Here is a 19,680-nt window from a genome sequence, read left to right as displayed (position 1 = left end):
TTACCAGGCTGTCTAAGTTCGGGAATATGGGCCTAAGTGGGCCCATCCCACCATCGTCTTCTTCCCTTCTCGTTCTCCTGCGCGCAGCGCGGCCTGCAGCTCTTGTCGTTTAGTATAGTACAGCGCCCTCCGACGTCACGGGCCCACCACCGGGCCGCTCGTCCTCTCCGGCGCGCGGCCTGCAGCGCCTTGTCGTCTTCGCCGCGCCTCCTCCCCGTCGCCGCCCTCGCGACGCCACACCGGACTCTCTCTCGCCCCTTTCGCTTTCGCCTCCGCATTTTCAAATCGCCCAACCACCACCACCACCGCCTAGTCCTCCTCCTAGTTAATCATTCCCCGCCATGCCGTCCCCAGCCACAGTCGCAGCGTCCCACTCGGTGCCGCTGCTCGCGCCATCTCCCTCCCCGCCGCCGCGATGCCGGCGCCCCGCTTCCTCCGGATACTCCTGCTGCTCGTCGCGCTAGCCTGCGCCGCGTCGGAGGTCGGGTGCTCCGACCGGCGGTTCCCGCACCTCGACCGCCTCCGGGAGCTCCACCGCAGGGAGGCTCGCCCCGCGGCCGAGCAGGAGGCCGCGGCGCGCGGGCTCCTAACACGCCTCCTCCCATCGCACTCCGCCAGCTTCGATTTTAGGGTCATCTCCACGGTACGTGTGCTCCGTTCGGATGGAATTTTAGCAGCTTAGGGGTTGGCGTGCGTTGCACAAGTGGATAGAGAGCGATCGGCGATAATCAGAAGCCAATTGATGGAGTATGTGACTGAATCACTGATGATGAAGTAGTTCGTCACTTAGTTGGAATGTGGAGTTGCTTATTTGGACTGAAATCGTGTAAACATGTGGCAACTGGTAACTGTATGGTTATCAACTTATCTTAGACTACCAGTCTACGGCAATCGTAATGCCTAAATCATTTTGCGGTTGGTAAAGTTTGTTTTATCTGGTAGTGTCATGTAATAGTTGACTCTGAGTTTGAGGCTTGCTCACTCCCTAATGTACTGTCTGCAAGGATTCATAATATCTCTCGTTGAATCCACAGGACCAATGTGGTGGAAAGGCATGCTTTATCGTGGACAACTATCCATTGTTTGATGGAGAAGGGACTCCAGAAATACTGTATGTTTCTCCCTTTTAGTATTCATTTGTGTATATTTCCAACTATTGTCTTTATCCGGGATCTAGTTGAAAGCTATTTTTCAGAAGCAGAATGTAAAGGAGACTTTACACGGATTATGCATGTGACAGCACATTTTGTTTTTACTTACTTTAGTCTATTAAGTTACTGTTCATATGGGCTCCATTCATAGAGATGTTACATGCACTGAATGATGACTTTCGGAAAATCAAATCCCTTCCACTATTTTCACGTGTCTAGTTTTCATCAGTATTCTGGTTTGTGTTCATTTATGTGTCCAATGAGATGCCAATTACACATTTTTCTGGCCACAGAATTTTCGGCTAGAAATTAAGTGCCAGCTCTGTCTGCTAATGCTAGTGTCTCGTTTAGCTGGTTTGCCAATTTTTTGGTGCAAAGGCAACCTGCCAATGCCATTATGCTATACTAATTGAGATTTACTTGCCCATGGTAGTGGCTCCCTTTTTTTAGATCCTGCTGCTATTATTTTTATGTACTGAAATCAAATGCTAGATATTTGCTTCATGTATTTTGTCAGGATACTTGGAATAAGTGGGGTAGAAATCTCTGCTGGCCTTCATTGGTATTTGAAACACTACTGTGCTTCACATATATCATGGGATAAAACTGGTGGCACACAATTATCATCAGTGCCGCGCCCTGGCTCACTACCCCGTGTTCCTTCTGGTGGCATTTTGATCCAAAGACCAATTGGCTGGAGCTACTACCAGAATGCGGTTACATCCAGTTGTAAGCTGATTTTGTACTTTATGTACAATTTATCACTTTCTCCTTCGTGATTCCTGCTATATTGCTGGATTATTACTGGAAGTATGGATTTTGCCATGCTGACTCAGCTACTATTTTTTTACATGTGGAAACGATTTTCTTAAATATTATTTTTCTCTTATAAGATTCTTTTGCTTGGTGGGATTGGGAGCGCTGGCAGAAGGAAATTGACTGGATGGCTCTTCAAGGAATCAATTTGCCCCTTGCTTTCACTGGGCAAGAGGCCATATGGCAGAAAGTTTTTCAGGTGTCCGTGTGTTCTTCTACTACCTTAAAAGCATGCCGTTCAATTAAGTACTAAATTTTCTGAATTATGGACCCTCCATGTGTTCTTAGATCATTAAAAATTTTAAACTCTGGTTACAAAGCATCCGAGGATCTTAGGCAGAACTTTTATCTGTGTATAGTACTGAGTATTGCTTGAGAAGTAGCATAGTAATTAGTAAAGATTTTTCGTGTGAGAAAGGAAGAACATCATGGGCTTTCTGAGTGTGGTGCCATGCTGCACTGTTTATATTTGACATTGCATGCTAGGGTATATTCTTAATTCTTAATCTATTATTTACAATTTCAACCCCTTCTTTCTATGCACTTGCAGAGGTACAACATTAGTAAATCAGATCTGGATGATTTCTTTGGTGGACCAGCCTTTCTTGCATGGTCTCGGATGGCCAATATGCATGGGTAAGTCATCCTGATGTACCTGTTTCAAATAGGACTATCCCATCTGAATGTTTCACGCTACAGTATTCTGAGTCAGTCAACTGTTCTTTTGCATGATTAACAAGAATGCAGTTTTAATTTCTTTACATCTATTCCTTATATCTGAGACCAGGATAGTAGAAATTTGGAACTGTTACCCGGAAAACTACTTTACTAAAAGATAAGATTACAGCTCAAAAATGTATGTAGTGTTGTCTAGCGTACCGTCTTTTTCTCTTGAACTGAGGTTAGTTGCTGGAAAAGGTTAGGTTTATTGGTAATAAAATGAACCTGTAAATCCCCCTTTTTTAAGAGGATAGATCCATACAAACCAGCATGCTTGATAGTATGGCTTACGTTGATGCTTCATGTTAGTGTTTTGCTATCAGTTCATTTTTCTAAAGGCACTGTAGCTCAAAGTAACATGTAGTGACAAATTGATTTATCAGATGGGGTGGACCTCTCCCTCAGAGTTGGCTTGATGATCAGCTGGTTCTTCAGAAGAGAATCCTCTCTAGGATGTATGCTTTTGGCATGTTTCCAGGTAACCCAGTAAGCTGTTTTTTTAATTATTTATTTCTGAGCTTATGTGGTTACATGAACATGTCTGCATGTTTACAGTAGATTAAATATACTGATTTGGAATTACCTCTATTTGGTTTTGAACTCTTCTTCTGCTAAATTCAAATTATTTAGATAGACAAGTATGAGATTGCCCTTTCTAATTATGTTGAGTTGTTGACTGCCTCTTCATTTTAATTTTTAAGTTGTCTAATATCTTACATGCTTGCAGTTCTTCCAGCCTTTTCTGGTAACATTCCGGCTGCGCTAAGGTCAAAATTTCCTTCAGCTAAAGTCACTCATCTTGGAAACTGGTGAGATTGGTTTTCTAAATAAAATTATTGTAATTTTTTTGCTGTGGTGAAATAATTGTTAAGCATATATAAATTATATTTGCAGTTCTGGATTCATATATCACTACTCAATTCCTAGCAATCTGACATACTATGTTCACCAGTTAATGTTATCTTTTGGTGATATTGTCAACTTATGATAAATTTCTGTTGAATTTTCTGCATGTCTTGCACATCCCAATGTATTATTGCTGGTTAAATCAATTTTTAGATCATTCTACACATTATTTTTTTTCTAAACCAGCAATAGTTGCACTTCAGATTCATAACTACTTATGTTTCTGCACATCTCATTTCACTTCAGACACCTCTTCATAATCCCCACATGGCCAACCATTTTATCCAATATTGTCTGTTAACATAGTTCAACTAAATGATGTAATCAGCCAGTGAAGAAGCTCATATATGGTGTTTGCCTGGTGCTAGAGGTCTGGCACAGTTAGCTGTGGGTTAATCCTTGTGCTAGGGATTTTGGATTGTATGTGTTCCATATGTGTGTGTGTGTGTATGTTGTTTTATAAAACCTTCTCTCTCAATGCAATTTATATGCAGCTCTCCTGCATATTCAAGAAAAACATGATGTAATTAGTATTACAATTTGTATATTTATTCTTTGATATTGTTTTTATAGATATATTGAAGTCATGTGCTTATGTGATTCTCTTGTTTGATATTAAGGTTCACAGTTGACAGCAACCCAAGGTGGTGTTGCACGTATCTTCTGGATGCATCTGATCCCTTGTTTGTAGAAATTGGGAAGCTTTTTATAGAAGAACAAATCAGAGGTATAATGCATGATCTCCACTCCTGTAACAAATGGTGCTTCATTTCCAGTTATAGAGTCAACTAGAGTCATGTTTTAGTTCTGAAATTAAATTCCTGACTGGAAAAGTTCAGAGAGGATGTTCTTTTGTTTTGTTTTGTGCGATGTGCAAAAATTTACATCGGATAATCCTAAGTTTGATCCTTTTTGCTGGTTTTATTTCTAACTTGTGTAAGAGCACTAACCAAATTTTTGTATTTAATCCACGAGTATTGTTTTTTCATTTAGGTAGATAGGAGTAGTCATCAACACTTCTACTTGGTATTCAGTATTAACCTATTATTGATTGAATATCTTTTTCCATTAGTCCCATCCATGAGCATTTTATATGCCATGTTGAAACTGAAGGATAACGAAAAAGTGTCACATATGCAAAGTTTTCCATCTATTATAGTTTTTACCAGGGTTCCTTTTTATAGCTTGAAAAATTCAATCTTCAACATAAATGATGATTTGTCTTGTTCTTTGCACAGAATATGGTGGGACAAGTCACGTGTACAACTGGTATGGTTTCTATGATTTACATTATTAGTATTTCCCATTTTCTGTGTCCATTTTTTTAACTTTTGGTTGTATATTCAATCCATCTAGTGACACTTTTGATGAGAACACTCCTCCGCTAACTGATCCAAATTATATATCATCATTGGGTGCTGCAACATTCAGGGGGATGCAAAGTGGTGATTATGATGCTATTTGGTTAATGCAAGTAAGTTCTTGAAGTGTACATTTTTTCTTGACAGTTCTAGTTGATTGGTCTGTAGGAGACATTTATTAGAATGGTAGGATATGGGGTTTCTTGGTTTATTTGTGGACTGATCTGTACAAAGCATTTTTATTTGAATTATGGAGGGGAGACTGTGGGTGTCTTTGTTATGCATACTACCATTTCCTTGGTTTTTCGTCAGATCCATAATTTTCTTATACAGTTGCCCAAATTGTTCTTCTTGTATGAACACATCCTTGTTTAGTTGTATATGCAATTCTAAAATGCATTATTCTTTGCAGGGTTGGTTGTTTTCTTATGATCCTTTCTGGGAACCCCCACAAATGAAGGTGAGTTTCACAGTGTAGCTTTGTATGTGGAGTGCTATTTTTATTTAAAGTTATATGTTTGGATGTTTGATATTAAAAAAGGTCTAAAATGGGTAACCAGATGTTGTTAGATGATCCCCATTCATTTGGTTTTAGCATGTCTTTTGTCATTCATTTTATGTTATTTGAGAAACCCATATCTGCAGTGATATATTACTGTTGTTGATACCAAAATATGTCCAGGCTATATATATAAACAAAAATCGATTATCACAACTGGTCCCTGATCTCAAACTTAAAGCAACAATGATGCTAATACCCATTACAGACTGTCTCGAATCTTAAGTTAAATCATTAAGTGCATAATTTCTGCAACTTTTCTGGTGAAAAGGTGAACAACTTGTGGACATCAACACGAGGTGGTTACTGGCTACTACATCAATAAATTACTGTTGTTTTTTCCTATTTCGATCATGCATCTTTTACATCATTTTTATATGCTTAACATCAAATTCCTTGGTTGTTAGGCACTTCTGCATTCTGTTCCAGTTGGCCGAATGATTGTTCTTGATCTATATGCAGAAGTGAAACCAATATGGATCAACTCTGATCAGTTCTATGGTGTCCCTTACATCTGGAAAGTTTTCCTTCCCTCTTATTTCTTTTCTTCCTTTCTTTTGGTTACGCATATTAAAACAATTCATTTGGTAGTTTTTTTTATTCAGGTGCATGCTTCATAATTTTGCTGCAGACTTTGAAATGTATGGTGTTTTAGATATGGTTGCTTCTGGGCCTATTGATGCTCGACTAAGTGCCAACTCTACAATGGTACAATATTAACTTAATCAGCTGTTTCTTCTACTAAGTTAGCATATAAAAATAAGTTATATGTTTGAACTACCTGTGTTTGAAGGTTGGAGTTGGTATGTCTATGGAAGGTATCGAACAAAACCCTATTGTTTATGACCTGATGTCAGAAATGGCCTTTCATCACAGACAAGTTGATCTTCAGGTGAAATTCTACAAACCATTTTCCAGAAGTACTTTACGTGCAGTATGTGTTCTCCTTTTCTTTTTGTGATATTCGCATGTGCTTTATAGCATCATCTGATGTCCTTATGAAACAGTATAGATTTCTGTTTGGTATATATTTTGTAGTTAACTGGTATGTCAGATTGTCGAGTTGTTATGTGGCTCTCTTATTTTATTGATTTGAACATTCCTGTTGCGATAGATAATGAGTGTGTCTAGTTTTGGCTTGATTGGATTTTCATTATTTCCAGGTGTGGGTTAAGACATATCCAACAAGAAGATACGGGAAATCAATTGTGGGACTGCAAGATGCTTGGCAAATTTTATACCATACTCTTTACAATTGCACGGATGGTAAAAATGTAAGCTTTGGTATTTCTCCATGTGCCATCTTTACCATTGTAATGTGTGTCCATCTTCGTCCTACAATAGACAAACATATGGCAGGTTACACGAAGTTGAAAACTATATATTCATCTTTTATACAATTAATAATCTGAAATCTTTTTTTATTTGTAAAAGTTACAGCTTATTCTGTGTAATGCAATATTTTTATTAGATAGAGATATTATGTGGTGTGCACCTGTAAATTTATTCGTACGATTTTCAGAACTTTGATTGTTTTCGTTTCTGTTATTTTGGATCTCTTGTTTTGGCTACAGGACAAAAATCGTGATGTGATAGTGGCATTCCCAGATGTTGAACCTTTTGTTATTCAAACACCAGGATTGTATATAAGCACTAGCCAAACCTATTTGACAAAGTCATCTATGAATTACATTGCGTTGGATCCATCCAATAATGAATATGAACAGCCACATTTATGGTATGATACCAATGCTGTTATACGTGCCCTAGAGCTTTTTCTTCGATATGGAGATGAAGTCTCTGACAGCAGTACCTTCAGGTGAGAGGACATGTTTCTTGTTAGTCATGAGTATTACAAAATTGTAGCTATTGGTTATCTTTCCGTTTTAAAGTTCCATTGACCAGTCCTCAATATGCTTAGCCTTCCAGTGATCATTGCTTGCTCCCTGCAAGAAAAAATGTTGCTGCAAGATGATAAAAAGTGTTATCTTCAATCATGTTAGTGCTGATGGTCTGATGCCAGTGTTTTCTGAGTGACTGAATTTATACATGTTTGTAGCATCAAGCGGTGGACTGGTAATGTTAGAGAATTTAAATCAATTTTTGTGGCACTAACAGGTATGACCTTGTGGATTTAACTCGTCAAACGCTGGCTAAATATGCCAACCAGGTCTTTGTGAGGATCATTGAAAGCTACAAATCAAACAACGCGAACCATGTGAGCACTCTCTGTCAGCACTTCATGGACCTTGTAAATGACCTAGACACGCTGTTGACCTCCCATGAGGGATTTCTTCTTGGCCCTTGGTTGGAAAGTGCCAAGGGCCTTGCCAGAGATAAAGAACAACAAATACAGGTGTGACCTTTTCTTCTGACATCCTGAGCACTTCTTTCTTTCATAGTCTGATACATCATAACTTGTGTTATCTCAATTCCATCGTGTTCCATCATTACAAGCTAGTACTAAATTATTATATCATGATGCTATGCTACCTTAGAACATTCCCAACAGCTCATCTATCCAATCCTCCATTCTAGAAATAAAGGATAGAGAGTAAAAGTTGAGCTCCAGCAGAACATATATCCTATCATAGAAACTCTATATTTAGATGTTCTCTCTCCAATCCTCCAAATAGATATGGATGATACCATATATAGATGATCTATTGGAGTACAAAGGAATATGAAAGATGAAAGTGTTTTAGATGATCATTTAAATAATGATATGGATGATCAAATTTAGATGAACTGTTGGGGATGCTCTTAAAGAACTAGTACTTGAATTTCAGAAAATTTCACATTATTTAGCATTGCTGATGTAGAACAGTGTGCCTATTTTCTAAAAGAAAAATGCTGATGTACAACTGTTTTTAAATCCGTGCAGTATGAATGGAATGCTCGAACACAAATTACGATGTGGTTTGACAACACGAATACGAAAGCTAGTTTGCTTCGAGATTATGGTAAGAGTCGCATGCCATTTATCTAGCCTGTGTTTTATGCTCTGTATTTTTTACTAACAGGTTTTCTGCAGCAAATAAATACTGGAGCGGCCTGCTGCGAGATTACTATGGACCAAGGGCTGCCATCTACTTCAAGTACTTAATACTGAGCATGGAGAGGAAAGAACCTTTTGCACTGGAGGAATGGAGGAAGGAATGGATTAGCCTCACAAACAACTGGCAGAGCGATAGGAAGATCTTTCCGACCACAGCTACTGGAGATGCTCTCAACATCTCCCGGACACTATACACGAAGTACCTGCGCAACGCTGATTTAATTCAGCTAGAAGGTACGGAATCCTTTGGAAGTTCTGCAAACATATAAGTTCCTGGTTATATGTCCGGGAAATTTGAAGAATACACTTGGAAAATGAACCTGGGTCGCTGCAGCTCAAATGCCTTTTTCATAAAGGTGAAAGAAAACAATCTCGTCGATGCTCAGTCTGTTCTCTATAATGGCTGAGACGGTAGATCCGCTGTACCTACTGCGTTGAATATGCTTCTGCAGGCTCCATAGTCCATATGGAGCACTGCCATTTACATGACAGTTGCCAACTTAGGTTGCGTAACAGCAGGCTCCCCATGATCCAAATGGCTCAGCAGACGCCATTCTTATTTCCTGTTAAATGCTACTATGCTTTCTACTGTAGATTATTGAGAACTTGGTATTCTTACAAGTTCGTACGTCACTGTATATTACAGTTTTTGTAGGCATAGTGAAGATTGCTTCGAGCAGACGGGCGCAGCGCTAAAAGGACCATATAAGATCACTGGCCTGTAGTGGAGGTACTATCAATAAGACAGTTAAAAACTCCTTGCTCTAATAACTTAACAAGGCATGCTTTAGCCGCAATCCATTTAGAAGAGAAATATGAGCAGGGCTATAGGCCAAGGGCCTATTCGGTTGGGGTGAATTTCAAGTGAACTTTGGAGGAATTGAAGTGTTTCATGAGAAAATCTTGAAAAAACCTTGAGTTTTGAAGGAGCCCTAAAGTTATTTAAAACAAATCAACAGACAATAAGAAGTCCCTTAGAAGACAACAAACACTGATTAACAGATGGCTTCTTATTAATAAGCACCATGTTCAAACCTAAAGGCATATTAATCAAGACATTGCATCAAACTCGACCAACCACCACCATAACCCCAGGAAGGGCTTATTCCAACGAGAACCATCAGTCCTCTAGATCCCGATTAAAAAGCTAGCTACATCAAAATTGCACACCATGTTTGCATCTTCAAACTTACAACGCATGAACCTAGAGCTTGAGGAAAACAAACTCTTCAATGGCCGGAATCTCCCCAATCCTTGTCAGTGTGCTCTTGCTAGGTTCCTCATCAACACCAATCGCCATGACAGCATGCTTGCGAGGAGCGATTCTTCCAACACTCATGAAACTGACATTGACATTCTCCTCACCAAGGACGCTTCCAACTGAGCCGATCATACCAGGTTGATCAACCTGCCTGCAGAGGATAAGACTTCCTTCCAAGCTCACATCAACCTGGAATGCTCCAACCTTTGTCAAATGGGGGATACCATCCTTGACCTTCCCCTCAACAGTGATCTCTCCACTCTCAGATATTGCACTGGGAAATTTGGAATCAACATGGGCGATATGAACTTGGATGTAGTCAATAGGCGTCTCAGGTGAGCCATCCAACAAGATTCTCTCCTCAGTGATACGAACTCCCCTCTGCTTTGCAGTGAAGTCAGCATTGACCAGATTGACGAAAACACTGGAGATTGGTTCAATCAACCCCTTGGTGATCATTGCACGGAGAAGTCTTGTATCGAGATCATCAGGAGCCCTTGCAGAAGCATAGGTCACCTTCACAGCCTTGATACCACCACCACCAGCCACAAGTTGCACAGCCAGGCGCCCAAGCTTCTCTGCAAGCACAACATAAGGTGCAAGCTCTGACAGCACCTGCATGAAACACAAGGATGTAAGATAAACTCGAATGCCACATGGAATAAGTTGGTTTTCAGCAGAAAACATTATCCATACCTCAGCAGGAACCATTGGTGCATTGACCGCAGAGGCTGCAAGTTCCCCTTTTAGAGCTCCAATGACAGCTTCAGCTATTTCAATGGCAACTCCTTCCTAGAAATTTTCAGATATTTATCATTTTGATATCTAGGACAGAGAATATGAAGGAGCATCATTCTGAGCTAATTCACCATACCTGTGCTTCCACTGTGCTGGCACCAAGATGTGGTGTTACAGTAACATTCTCATGCAGCACTAATTTGCTATCTGGAGCTGGTGGCTCTTTAGTGAACACATCAAGGGCAGCCTAGTGCAGAGAGAAACAAAAAATATAAGCATGATTCTGGGTAACAAACTGTTCAGAAAAAAAATCACCAAATCCCAGTATGAAATGCAAAAGGTGCGTAAAACAAGAGAATCAAATATACCTGTGCAACTATTCCTGAATCAAGAGCCCTGACTAGAGCATCTTCATCAATTACACCACCGCGTGCAACGTTAATAATCCGAACACCCTTCTTCATCTTAGCAAAAGTTTCATCATTGAGCATCTTGTTTGTTGCAGGGGTAAGAGGCATGTGCAACGAGATAAAGTCAGCGGTTGTCAAGGCTTCTTCCATGCTTACGAGTTCAACTCCAATGGCATGGGCACGATCAGCAGAAGCATACGGATCATGTGCAATGACATGCATTCCCAAACCTTTAGCACGACGTGCAACTTCTGACCCAACCTTTCCAAATCCAAGAATTGCAAGAGTTTTACCAACGAGAGATACACCCACATACTTGTTGCGCTGCCATTTACCTATACAAAACACACTGTTAAGAACATTGGAACTCATCATGATTTAAAAAAATATATATGTTGCGCTCTTTCAAAGACATCATTTCAACACTACATGGAAGGTGCTGCATCTGTCTCAGCATAAATGATCGCATCTATATTTGAATATGTGAATCTAGACATCCTCTAATGATTCGCATACCCTTACACGGCATTTTTAACAGTTTCATGCTATGTCAAATGAAGCATAGGCCTACTTCAGGTGCAATAAAATGGAAAAAAGAAACTACGAAAATAAATCTCTGAGGACTGAATTCTGTTGCAATCACCTTTTCGGGTTTCTCGATTTACTAACAATTCTATAAACAGACGTTCTAGCACGATCCATTGATACGAGTGCCACGTCGATGGAACCTTTTTATAATGTTTTAAAAAGGTGTCTTTTCCAGGCTTGAGGAGCACTCACCAGCCTTGAGCGATGCGTCGGCCTGCGCGATGTTCCTGGCCATAGCTGTGAGCAGCGCGATGCCGTGCTCCGCCGCGGCGACGGTGTTCGCCGTGGGCGCGTTGACGACGAGGCACCCATGCTCGGTGGCGGCGGCGAGATCGACGTTGTCGATCCCGACCCCGGCGCGTCCCACGACGCGGAGCCTCCCGGCGGAGGCCTCGAACACGTCGCGCCCGACCTTGGTCCCCGACCGCACGATGAGCGCGTCGCAGAGCGGGATCTTGGCCCGGAGCTCCTCGGGGGAGAGACCGTAGGAGCAGTCCACGTTGGCGAACTCCCGGAGCAGCTCGAGCCCCGCGGCGCCGAGCTTCTCGGCGACGAGCACGGTCGGCTTCCCGGCGACGGCCCCCGTGGCCGGCTCGGACGGCGCCGCGGTCGATGCCGCGGGCGCGGCCGCCCCGGCCGAGACGGCGAGCCGCCCCCGGCGGCCGTGCGCGCGGAGCGGGAGGCGGAGGACGGACGGCGCCGCCAGCGCGCGGTGGTGGTGAGCCCCCGGGAGGAGGATGCGGTGGTGGGTGGTGGTAGTGTGCGACGGCGCCGCCATGGAGACGAGGCGAGGCGAGAGAGGCCGAGGGGTTTGGGGTTTTTGGGGGAAACCGAGGAAGTGGTGGGCTCTTGGTGGGTGGGCGTGCAGTGCGGCGCTTTTACTTATAGCGAGGTAAGCCCACGAGACGAGAGTGATTTGGTTGGCGCCTACCTAACCCTTCGATGAGGAGGAGGTCGACTTGTGGTCACTCACTTGGTCGTTCAAGTATAGAAAATTGCAAATTTTAAACTTAATGATACTCATGCGTAGTTACATCTTGTATTTTTGGCTTTTGGAATATGGAATATACTGCGGTGCTAGATAGATTGGACACTCGCAATCAAACTTGCTGAGTTGATGCTTGCACTACATTGGAAGGGAAAAGTCTCAGGTTGATCCTACGGTGAGCGTGACTGACTAACCAGTAGTAGTACGCCTGTAGGCTTGTTGGTACGTCCATTGCTGTGGTAGGTGGTATGGTGAGCAAGCGAGGTGCAACCGTGCAAGGCAAATTCTTTCCAACCCTAACCAAAAAAAAAGAACGGAAAGAGAATTTGCAGGCAGGGCCGCCAGCTTGCCGAGGTTTTTCCTCCCTCTGTGTGCTAAAAAAAGGCCCTTTTTTCTTGAATCTTGACACATCAAAGTAATGGCAGATTGGCAGGTGGTCCCTTCTGACGAGAAACGGCACCACTTCCCTGGTCCACCGCGTCAGCGTGCTGCTCAAGAGCGCAGCACCGCGGTGGAATAGGCGGCGAAGTATTCAAGTGCGGTTGGTGGCATGCTGGACCGACCGACGGGCGAGGCGACGGCGGCCACGGCCCGATGCCGATGCGGCAGCGCAAACGCGAGAGGTTAGCCGAAGCGTGGTCAAAACAACCGAAGCGCCGGGCCATCGCGATCGCCGCGAGCCGTTGGAAAGACGGGAATCTGACGGCCCGGTTGGCCGATCGATTCTGCGTTGCGTCCTGCAGATTCTGCAGGCAGAGGAGGAGGAGGTTTCATCACTTTCAGGGGAACGCCTCCGCTGTAGTGTGTAGACTTGGCACAGTACATTGCACATGGACGCGATTGTTGTTGTCCGCGTCAAGTGGTCGTAGAATAACCAAAGAGTCGTGTTGGGATCTTCCCCGTTCCGAGTAATTTTTAGTTTGCCGCCGCATTAGCTAAGGCCTGGTTAGCTACTAACAAACGAGTAAATATGATTTAGTGGTAGTAGCACACTCGCTGATCCCACACAGCTGATCTGCCAGATCGTGTGTGCTGTGCTCTACTGATTTTGGCATAGGTGTGCTGTCTGCCACCTAAGTGATGACATCACTTGTTCCCCAACTTGCCATATGGTATGCTCCGTTCACTCCAACGGGGATGATCATTTGACATTTGGTCTGGTCTTCCTTGGATAACAAAAAAACAATAGTCGCACAACTGCAAGAACTGATAGCGATAGACATTCATGTGGAGCATTGGAGTAACAACCTAGCAAAGCATTCTCATGGCAGATGGCAGATGCAACTATGCAAGCAAAAAAGTTTCCCATAAAAATGAGAGAATGCAGTACAGTATAACTTCTCTTGTGGGCTTTAAAGTAGAAGCAGATCGCAGCCCAGGAATCATCGTTGGCAGGAAGCCCAATCTCAGTAGCAATATAACTTTTCACATTATATTTATTTCCAGACGAATTATCGTCATTATCATTATTCAAACCCCACCTCCAATACCCATCTCCAACCCACTAAATAACCACTAATTCTAGCCCATTAGCACACGGAGGAGGCCCAAGTAGCCCATTAGCGGAGGACGCGCCATGGCAATCGCATGATCGCCAAGGGCCCACGAACGCACGAAAAGCACGCTTGCACCAGGCCCATCTCACTCCCAGATGCCGACCTCCATGAAGCCGTCCTCGGTGGCGCACCCCCTGAACATGCCGGTGCAGTTGAACCCGTACGCCACCTCGCCGGCGCCGGAGACGGCGATGAGGCCGGCGAAGCCTTCGTCGAGGCGCTCCTTGACGCAGTAGTCGACGGCCTCCTGGAGGCCGGCGCCCCTGTACTCCATGACGGCGGCGACGTCGCGGGCCAGCGTGGAGCGGATGATGGCCTCGCCCTCGCCGGTGCACGACACCGCGCAGGCTGCGCAGGCGTAGGTGCCCGAGCCGATCAGCGGCGAGTCGCCGATGCGGCCGGTCATCTTGTTCATCAGCCCGCCGGTGGACGTGGCCGCCGCGGTGAAGCCGTTCGAGTCCACCACCGCGCAGCCCACCGTCTCCGGCGCGTAGATGCTGATGGGGAGGCCGTTCATCACCATGCCGTTCGGGTTCTCCGCCTGCGCGCTGCACGTCTCCGACCCTCCCAGCGGGATCCGGTAGTCAAACTGCCAAGTACCAGTCAACGCCACACCGTCAACATTAGCAACGAGCTCACAGCATCATTCAAAGATAAATTTACCCCTTGCTTATAAAACAAAATTTAAACTATAGCTCTTTTATCGTGTTTATTTTTTGAATTATTATAAACACGTCCATAGAAGTTTTACTCGTAAATTACATTTTTTATTACTGGCACAAAATGAATAATAAGCATAAGGGAAATAATCGACGAACCAGGATGGAGTTGGCCTCCTTGGCGAGCTTGAGCATGCCGACGTTGTCCTCGGTGATGAAGTAGCTATTGTCCACGACATCAACGCCCTGCAAAACCGAGACAAACAAACCAAAAATCAGACCAAGCAAACTCCAGTACAAATCCATACGCATCATACCCAAATCTTAAGCATTTTTCTAAACTACTCGACGAGATCCACAGGATACGCGCGCGAATCACAGATCCAGTGTCCGCGGGTGGACCACGCACGTACGACGGATTCGTCCGGCTGCAGCAGCTAGCTGCTGGTCCTGCCAAATCTCGGGGTGGGCCGCCTGGATTCCATCCATGGCGGCCAGCGCTTGCACATGCATATTCGCCGGAACAGAGAGAAACAACCGAGCAGTACACGCATCTAGCTAGGGCACAGTGGGGGAGAGACGAGCCTGCCCTGGCTGTGCACTGCACAGAATCCATCCTAGGTTGCAATTTGCGACAACCGTGTCAAGGGAGAGCCTACCTGCTGTTTGCCACTACTGCGTGCTAGTTGCTACAGTGCCATGGAGCGGTGGTTGGCTCCACTGTTTGTTTGCTTTATAGTTTGTATGGGAAGTGTACCCGGACTGGTCGTTTTCAGTGCTCCTGGCCTCTGCTTGGTGCTGCACAATCTTGACTTGGTGCTGCACAAATTAATGTACTATATTGGTGGACGTGTTTAATTTGGAATGGCACGGAAATATCGTAGGAAGGTTTCCTACGAATCGTGTTAAGCCGGGGGGGAAAAAAGCACGATTTGGTATGTCCAAGGCGGCTAGTGTCGTCCTGCGACGCTTTCTTTAAAAAAACGTCAAGAAGAAAACGCATATTTTTCACAAACACCAACGAAGAAATTATTACTCCAACATGCTAATGGCCGCTCTAGCTATTGATAGGGAAACAAAACACGCTAGGAGGCAGGTTGCGCCGCTGTTGCTTTTGCTGGCATGAAAAACCAACTCGTCTCTCGTCCACAGCTTTCTCCGAAGACCCGGGGACGAGAAGCAGACAGCACGTGAAGGATTGCACAGCATAAAACACAGAGGAAATGTAAACAAAAACGAAAATGGCAGTACAACTCGTGAGCAAGATCGGCTGACACCTGCTCACGAAAAAAATTCAGATGTATGGTTGTATTCACAAGCACGAAAAGTTACTTAACTTGTTGGCCTGCACAATTATAAACCTTGTAAACTAGCTACTGAATTTCCTACGAAACCACGTAAAGCTAAAGTTAAGCATGTAACAAGCATAGATGGCATGTTTACCCAAATGACTCAGAGGACTAATAAGCACAAAAAGATTTTAAAAAGGAAACTACCTAATAATGTCTTGCAATTGTTTCCTAGTATAAAAAACCATTTTTTTCTTTCCATGTCATGCCGGTAGGATTCACATGCAAGTGTTCTCATGTTGGAATGGAAACTTGCTGGAATGAACCTTGCAAGGAAATAAAGGAATAGGCTATACTGCTGTATCATTTCTGGTTTACGCAGAGCTGTTGCTGCTCTGTTTGGAGGGTTGTAGATACAAACATGCTGTACACTTGTACAGCACATCCCCCAAGTCATTTACACGTGTCGAACATGTCCCAGTTTTTTTTTAAAATTATTTAATTATTTTATACTTCCATTAGATTGTGCATGTACGATACCCCGTCATTATTCTCCCGTGCCAGGTCCAATATTTTTTTCTGTTAAAAAGATTTGTTAATTAGACCACCCCATGCAAACAAAGTACTGGGGGATCGAGATTAATTAGCGGATTAAACCGGTGATTTCGCATGGTAATTAACAGAATGGGAAATCATTAGTTGGGGTGATTAGCGGTGGTTGCGAACCTGCTCGCGCGCGAACTCCTCGGCGCCGTCGAAGGCGAGGTACGAGTGCGGCGACTTGTCCATGACGAGGCGGGCGAGGGAGACCGGGTTCTTGACGGTGGAGACGCCGGACACGGCGCCGCAGCGGCGGCCGCGGCCGTCCATGATGCTGGCCTCCATCTCGACGGTGCCGAGGCGTGTGAGGGCGGAGCCCCTGCCGGAGTTGAAGAACGGGTCGGACTCCAGCTCCCGCACCACGGCCTCGACGACGTCGACCGCCGCCGCGCCGCCGCGCAGCGCGTCGACGCCGACCTGCAGGCACCGCGCCAGGACCCGCTTCGCCTCCTCCTGGCGGTGCTCCGGCAGGTTCGGGTCCACGCCGGCGCCGCCGTGGATCGCAATGGCCCAGCGAGCCATCGTCGTCGTGTGTTAATTTCCTACGCGTTCTCGATCGATCGGAGGCTAGCTCTCTGCTATGTTGTGTTTGTGTGTTTTGGGCTGTGCAAATTTGAAGGGTATTTATAGGCGTCGGACGTGAGGGTTTGGGTGGGCTAGAGTTGAGGAAATCTCGAGTCCGGGAGGGCTCTCGTGAAGGCTAATGGGCGAATGTTCACACGAACATTTGCATATATAAATTTGTATATATGATTTGTATAAACTTTATATGATATAAATTTATTTCTATGTAATTTTTCTATACAAATTTTTAGTATAAAGGTGAAACTTTATATACGAATATAAATTATAAAGATATTGCATATACAATTTTTTATACAGGCTGTTTGCTAAGTTTAACGCACGCGCGAGCGTTTGTGACCCACCGTACGGGTCGTGTTTCTTGTGCGCGACTGCGCGTGTATCGTTCGTTTTTGGGGAGCGCTCGCGCCGCACGGGATGGCGACGGCGGCGGCGTTGGCGCAGAGGATCCGGGGGGCGGGCGTGATTCTGTGGAATCCAGGCAGGCAGAGGCGCAAGTTGGAATCAGGGGCGGATGCGCACTCACTCACTCACGCGCGCGATGCGATGCGAGGGAATCTTCCTCGCGCGAGGGCCACTTTGTTAATTAATTACGGCTAATCTCCTCGGGTCGCGGGGGGATTAAAGTGCCACTTCCGTTTTCTTAATCGCTGCTAATAAGCTTCTCGTTAACGAATCGGTTGGTCACCTCAACTCAAATTTGGCTGAGATTTCTCGAACAATTTTTTTTCTATGCATTCGGCTGCAGCCAGGGATTGTGGGGTGTTGTTTACAAATAGCAACCGTTTCACCCTTAAAATGGAACCAACGAATTCTGTAAGATCGCAAGGTCTTTAAATGAAGGGAATAGGCCGCGTTCGTTTCCTCCTTCAAGTTAACTTACCCTCTTTTTCTACGCGCACGCTTCCCAAACTGCTAAACGGTAATATTTTTTTAAAAAAATTTCTATAGAAAAGTTGTTTTAAAAAATCATATTAATCTATTTTATTTTTTTAATAATTAATAATTAATTAATTATGTTCTAATCTATTACTATTTTTTACATGCCAGAGATAAGTTAACTTATCTTCTCGATTTAACCGCGGCCTAAATGGTATATGAGCAGTAATCTCATAAGATTTTCTGTGCTTCAGAATATACTTTGCTGTAATTTACAGGAAGGTTTTATTTTCGCACTCTAATTCGTATCTTTCGCGAGGAAACTGCAGAGTTATTACGTGTGGCATTTTGATCGAATTCTTAAGCGCGTGGAGGAGTATAATTAACCTACGAAAAATGACAACATATAACCTGAACTGGTGAAAGGAGGCATAAACAAGAGAATATTATCCCCATATTCGTTTTAATCTCCTCTTCAGAAGCAAGAGATAATTTCCAGACCAAACGAATCTGTGACGCACTTGTTGCATCTCTTTCGATCCAATCAAGGACGTGACATGCACAAATAGCGCATTTTCCTGATTGATTGGAGCAAGCAGATGAGAACCAGAATTAACGCAACTTTTCGTCGCAATTACAACCAATGCTTCTGCTAAGCTTAGTGTAGACGTCACTTAATTGAGTTTAGATTATCGCTAGTATTATTTTTGCAGTATTGCGCTGACATAGGAATTTCACATGTTATTAGACCCACATATCAGTGATATAAGTGAGTATTATTGTAGAGGATCCCATTTGCATCAAATTATGCCACTAGACTACTAGATGAAATACATAGATGTGACACATCTAGTGATCTCTCTTTTTTATTCGTTGATAAAGGATACTACTAATAGAATGTTTATTATACCATTTTAACCTCACGCGTGCTTTCTTATCTTTCTTTTGGAAGCAATCTTTATATACTTCAATTGAAATCTTTCAGTAATTCAATTAGCATTCCAATTACAAAATTCATTTAGTCAAGGTTAGTCAGCAAAATGAAATTAAATATGCGATCTTTTCCGGATTAAAATGGAGGATACTGCGGGATGATGTCTAGTCTCTTTCCTCGGATGATGTCATTCGTGGGGATTTTAGTTAGTGAATCTTTCGGAATCCCACTGCTTAAGAGCATAGTGATCCTAGTCTACTATGAATATTCCATTCATTTGTAAAATGTGATCTAGTGGCTATATTATAGTATGATCTATTAGCACACAAAAAACAATTTCCATGCAAACTCTAAGAATATCCTGTCCTCAATGATTACGTTGCCAAATTTTACTGGGGCAGGGGATCAAGTGTTGGATAAAATACCGTCACATTCATATCAAGGTTAGGCACACTATCAGTTAATTAGGGTAATCCGTTGCTTTCTGTCTCCAGTATGGTGATAACGTGGTTGTAGCTTCAATTGAAATAAATGTTTACACTATCCATTATCTAAAAGAAATGACGGTAATGGGCTTAACCCACCAAGAAAAAGATAAAATGGTAAGTGGCTTTTGTTAACCTTT

The 19,680-nt window shown here is 43.6% G+C and overlaps 3 protein-coding genes across 3 annotated transcripts; 1 reads left to right on the top strand and 2 right to left on the bottom strand.

Moving 5' to 3' along the window:
- The first annotated feature begins 140 nt into the window (after positions 1-140).
- Positions 141-9,509, top strand: LOC102713544 (alpha-N-acetylglucosaminidase-like). Its single transcript, XM_015836504.2, has 20 exons — positions 141-643; positions 1,035-1,111; positions 1,669-1,880; positions 2,045-2,166; positions 2,518-2,603; positions 3,071-3,165; positions 3,415-3,496; positions 4,214-4,320; positions 4,832-4,862; positions 4,950-5,067; positions 5,367-5,414; positions 5,921-6,030; positions 6,119-6,221; positions 6,307-6,405; positions 6,677-6,787; positions 7,088-7,332; positions 7,632-7,869; positions 8,398-8,476; positions 8,548-8,805; positions 9,218-9,509. The coding sequence occupies exons 1-20, from the start codon at positions 416-418 to the stop codon at positions 9,265-9,267; spliced, it is 2,499 nt and encodes an 832-aa protein (XP_015691990.1). The 5' UTR covers positions 141-415; the 3' UTR covers positions 9,268-9,509.
- Positions 9,510-9,564: 55 nt separating this feature from the next.
- On the bottom strand, positions 9,565-12,421 carry LOC102713271 (D-3-phosphoglycerate dehydrogenase 3, chloroplastic-like). The gene is made up of 5 exons (XM_015836113.2): positions 11,761-12,421; positions 10,939-11,315; positions 10,707-10,817; positions 10,529-10,624; positions 9,565-10,447 (listed from the first exon to the last, which is right to left on the bottom strand). Exons 1-5 carry the CDS (start codon positions 12,344-12,346, stop codon positions 9,776-9,778), a joined length of 1,842 nt encoding a protein of 613 aa, XP_015691599.2. The 5' UTR covers positions 12,347-12,421; the 3' UTR covers positions 9,565-9,775.
- Positions 12,422-13,966: 1,545 nt separating this feature from the next.
- On the bottom strand, positions 13,967-17,271 carry LOC102712528 (probable isoaspartyl peptidase/L-asparaginase 2). The gene is made up of 3 exons (XM_006652863.3): positions 16,787-17,271; positions 14,931-15,017; positions 13,967-14,701 (listed from the first exon to the last, which is right to left on the bottom strand). The coding sequence occupies exons 1-3, from the start codon at positions 17,180-17,182 to the stop codon at positions 14,198-14,200; spliced, it is 987 nt and encodes a 328-aa protein (XP_006652926.2). The 5' UTR covers positions 17,183-17,271; the 3' UTR covers positions 13,967-14,197.
- Between the last annotated feature and the right edge of the window lie 2,409 nt (positions 17,272-19,680).

This window comes from Oryza brachyantha, chromosome 4, assembly GCF_000231095.2.
Source record: "Oryza brachyantha chromosome 4, ObraRS2, whole genome shotgun sequence".
Lineage (NCBI taxonomy): Eukaryota > Viridiplantae > Streptophyta > Magnoliopsida > Poales > Poaceae > Oryza > Oryza brachyantha.
Note: the sequence above shows the minus strand (reverse complement) of the source record. Positions and strands in the feature narration are given on the sequence as shown.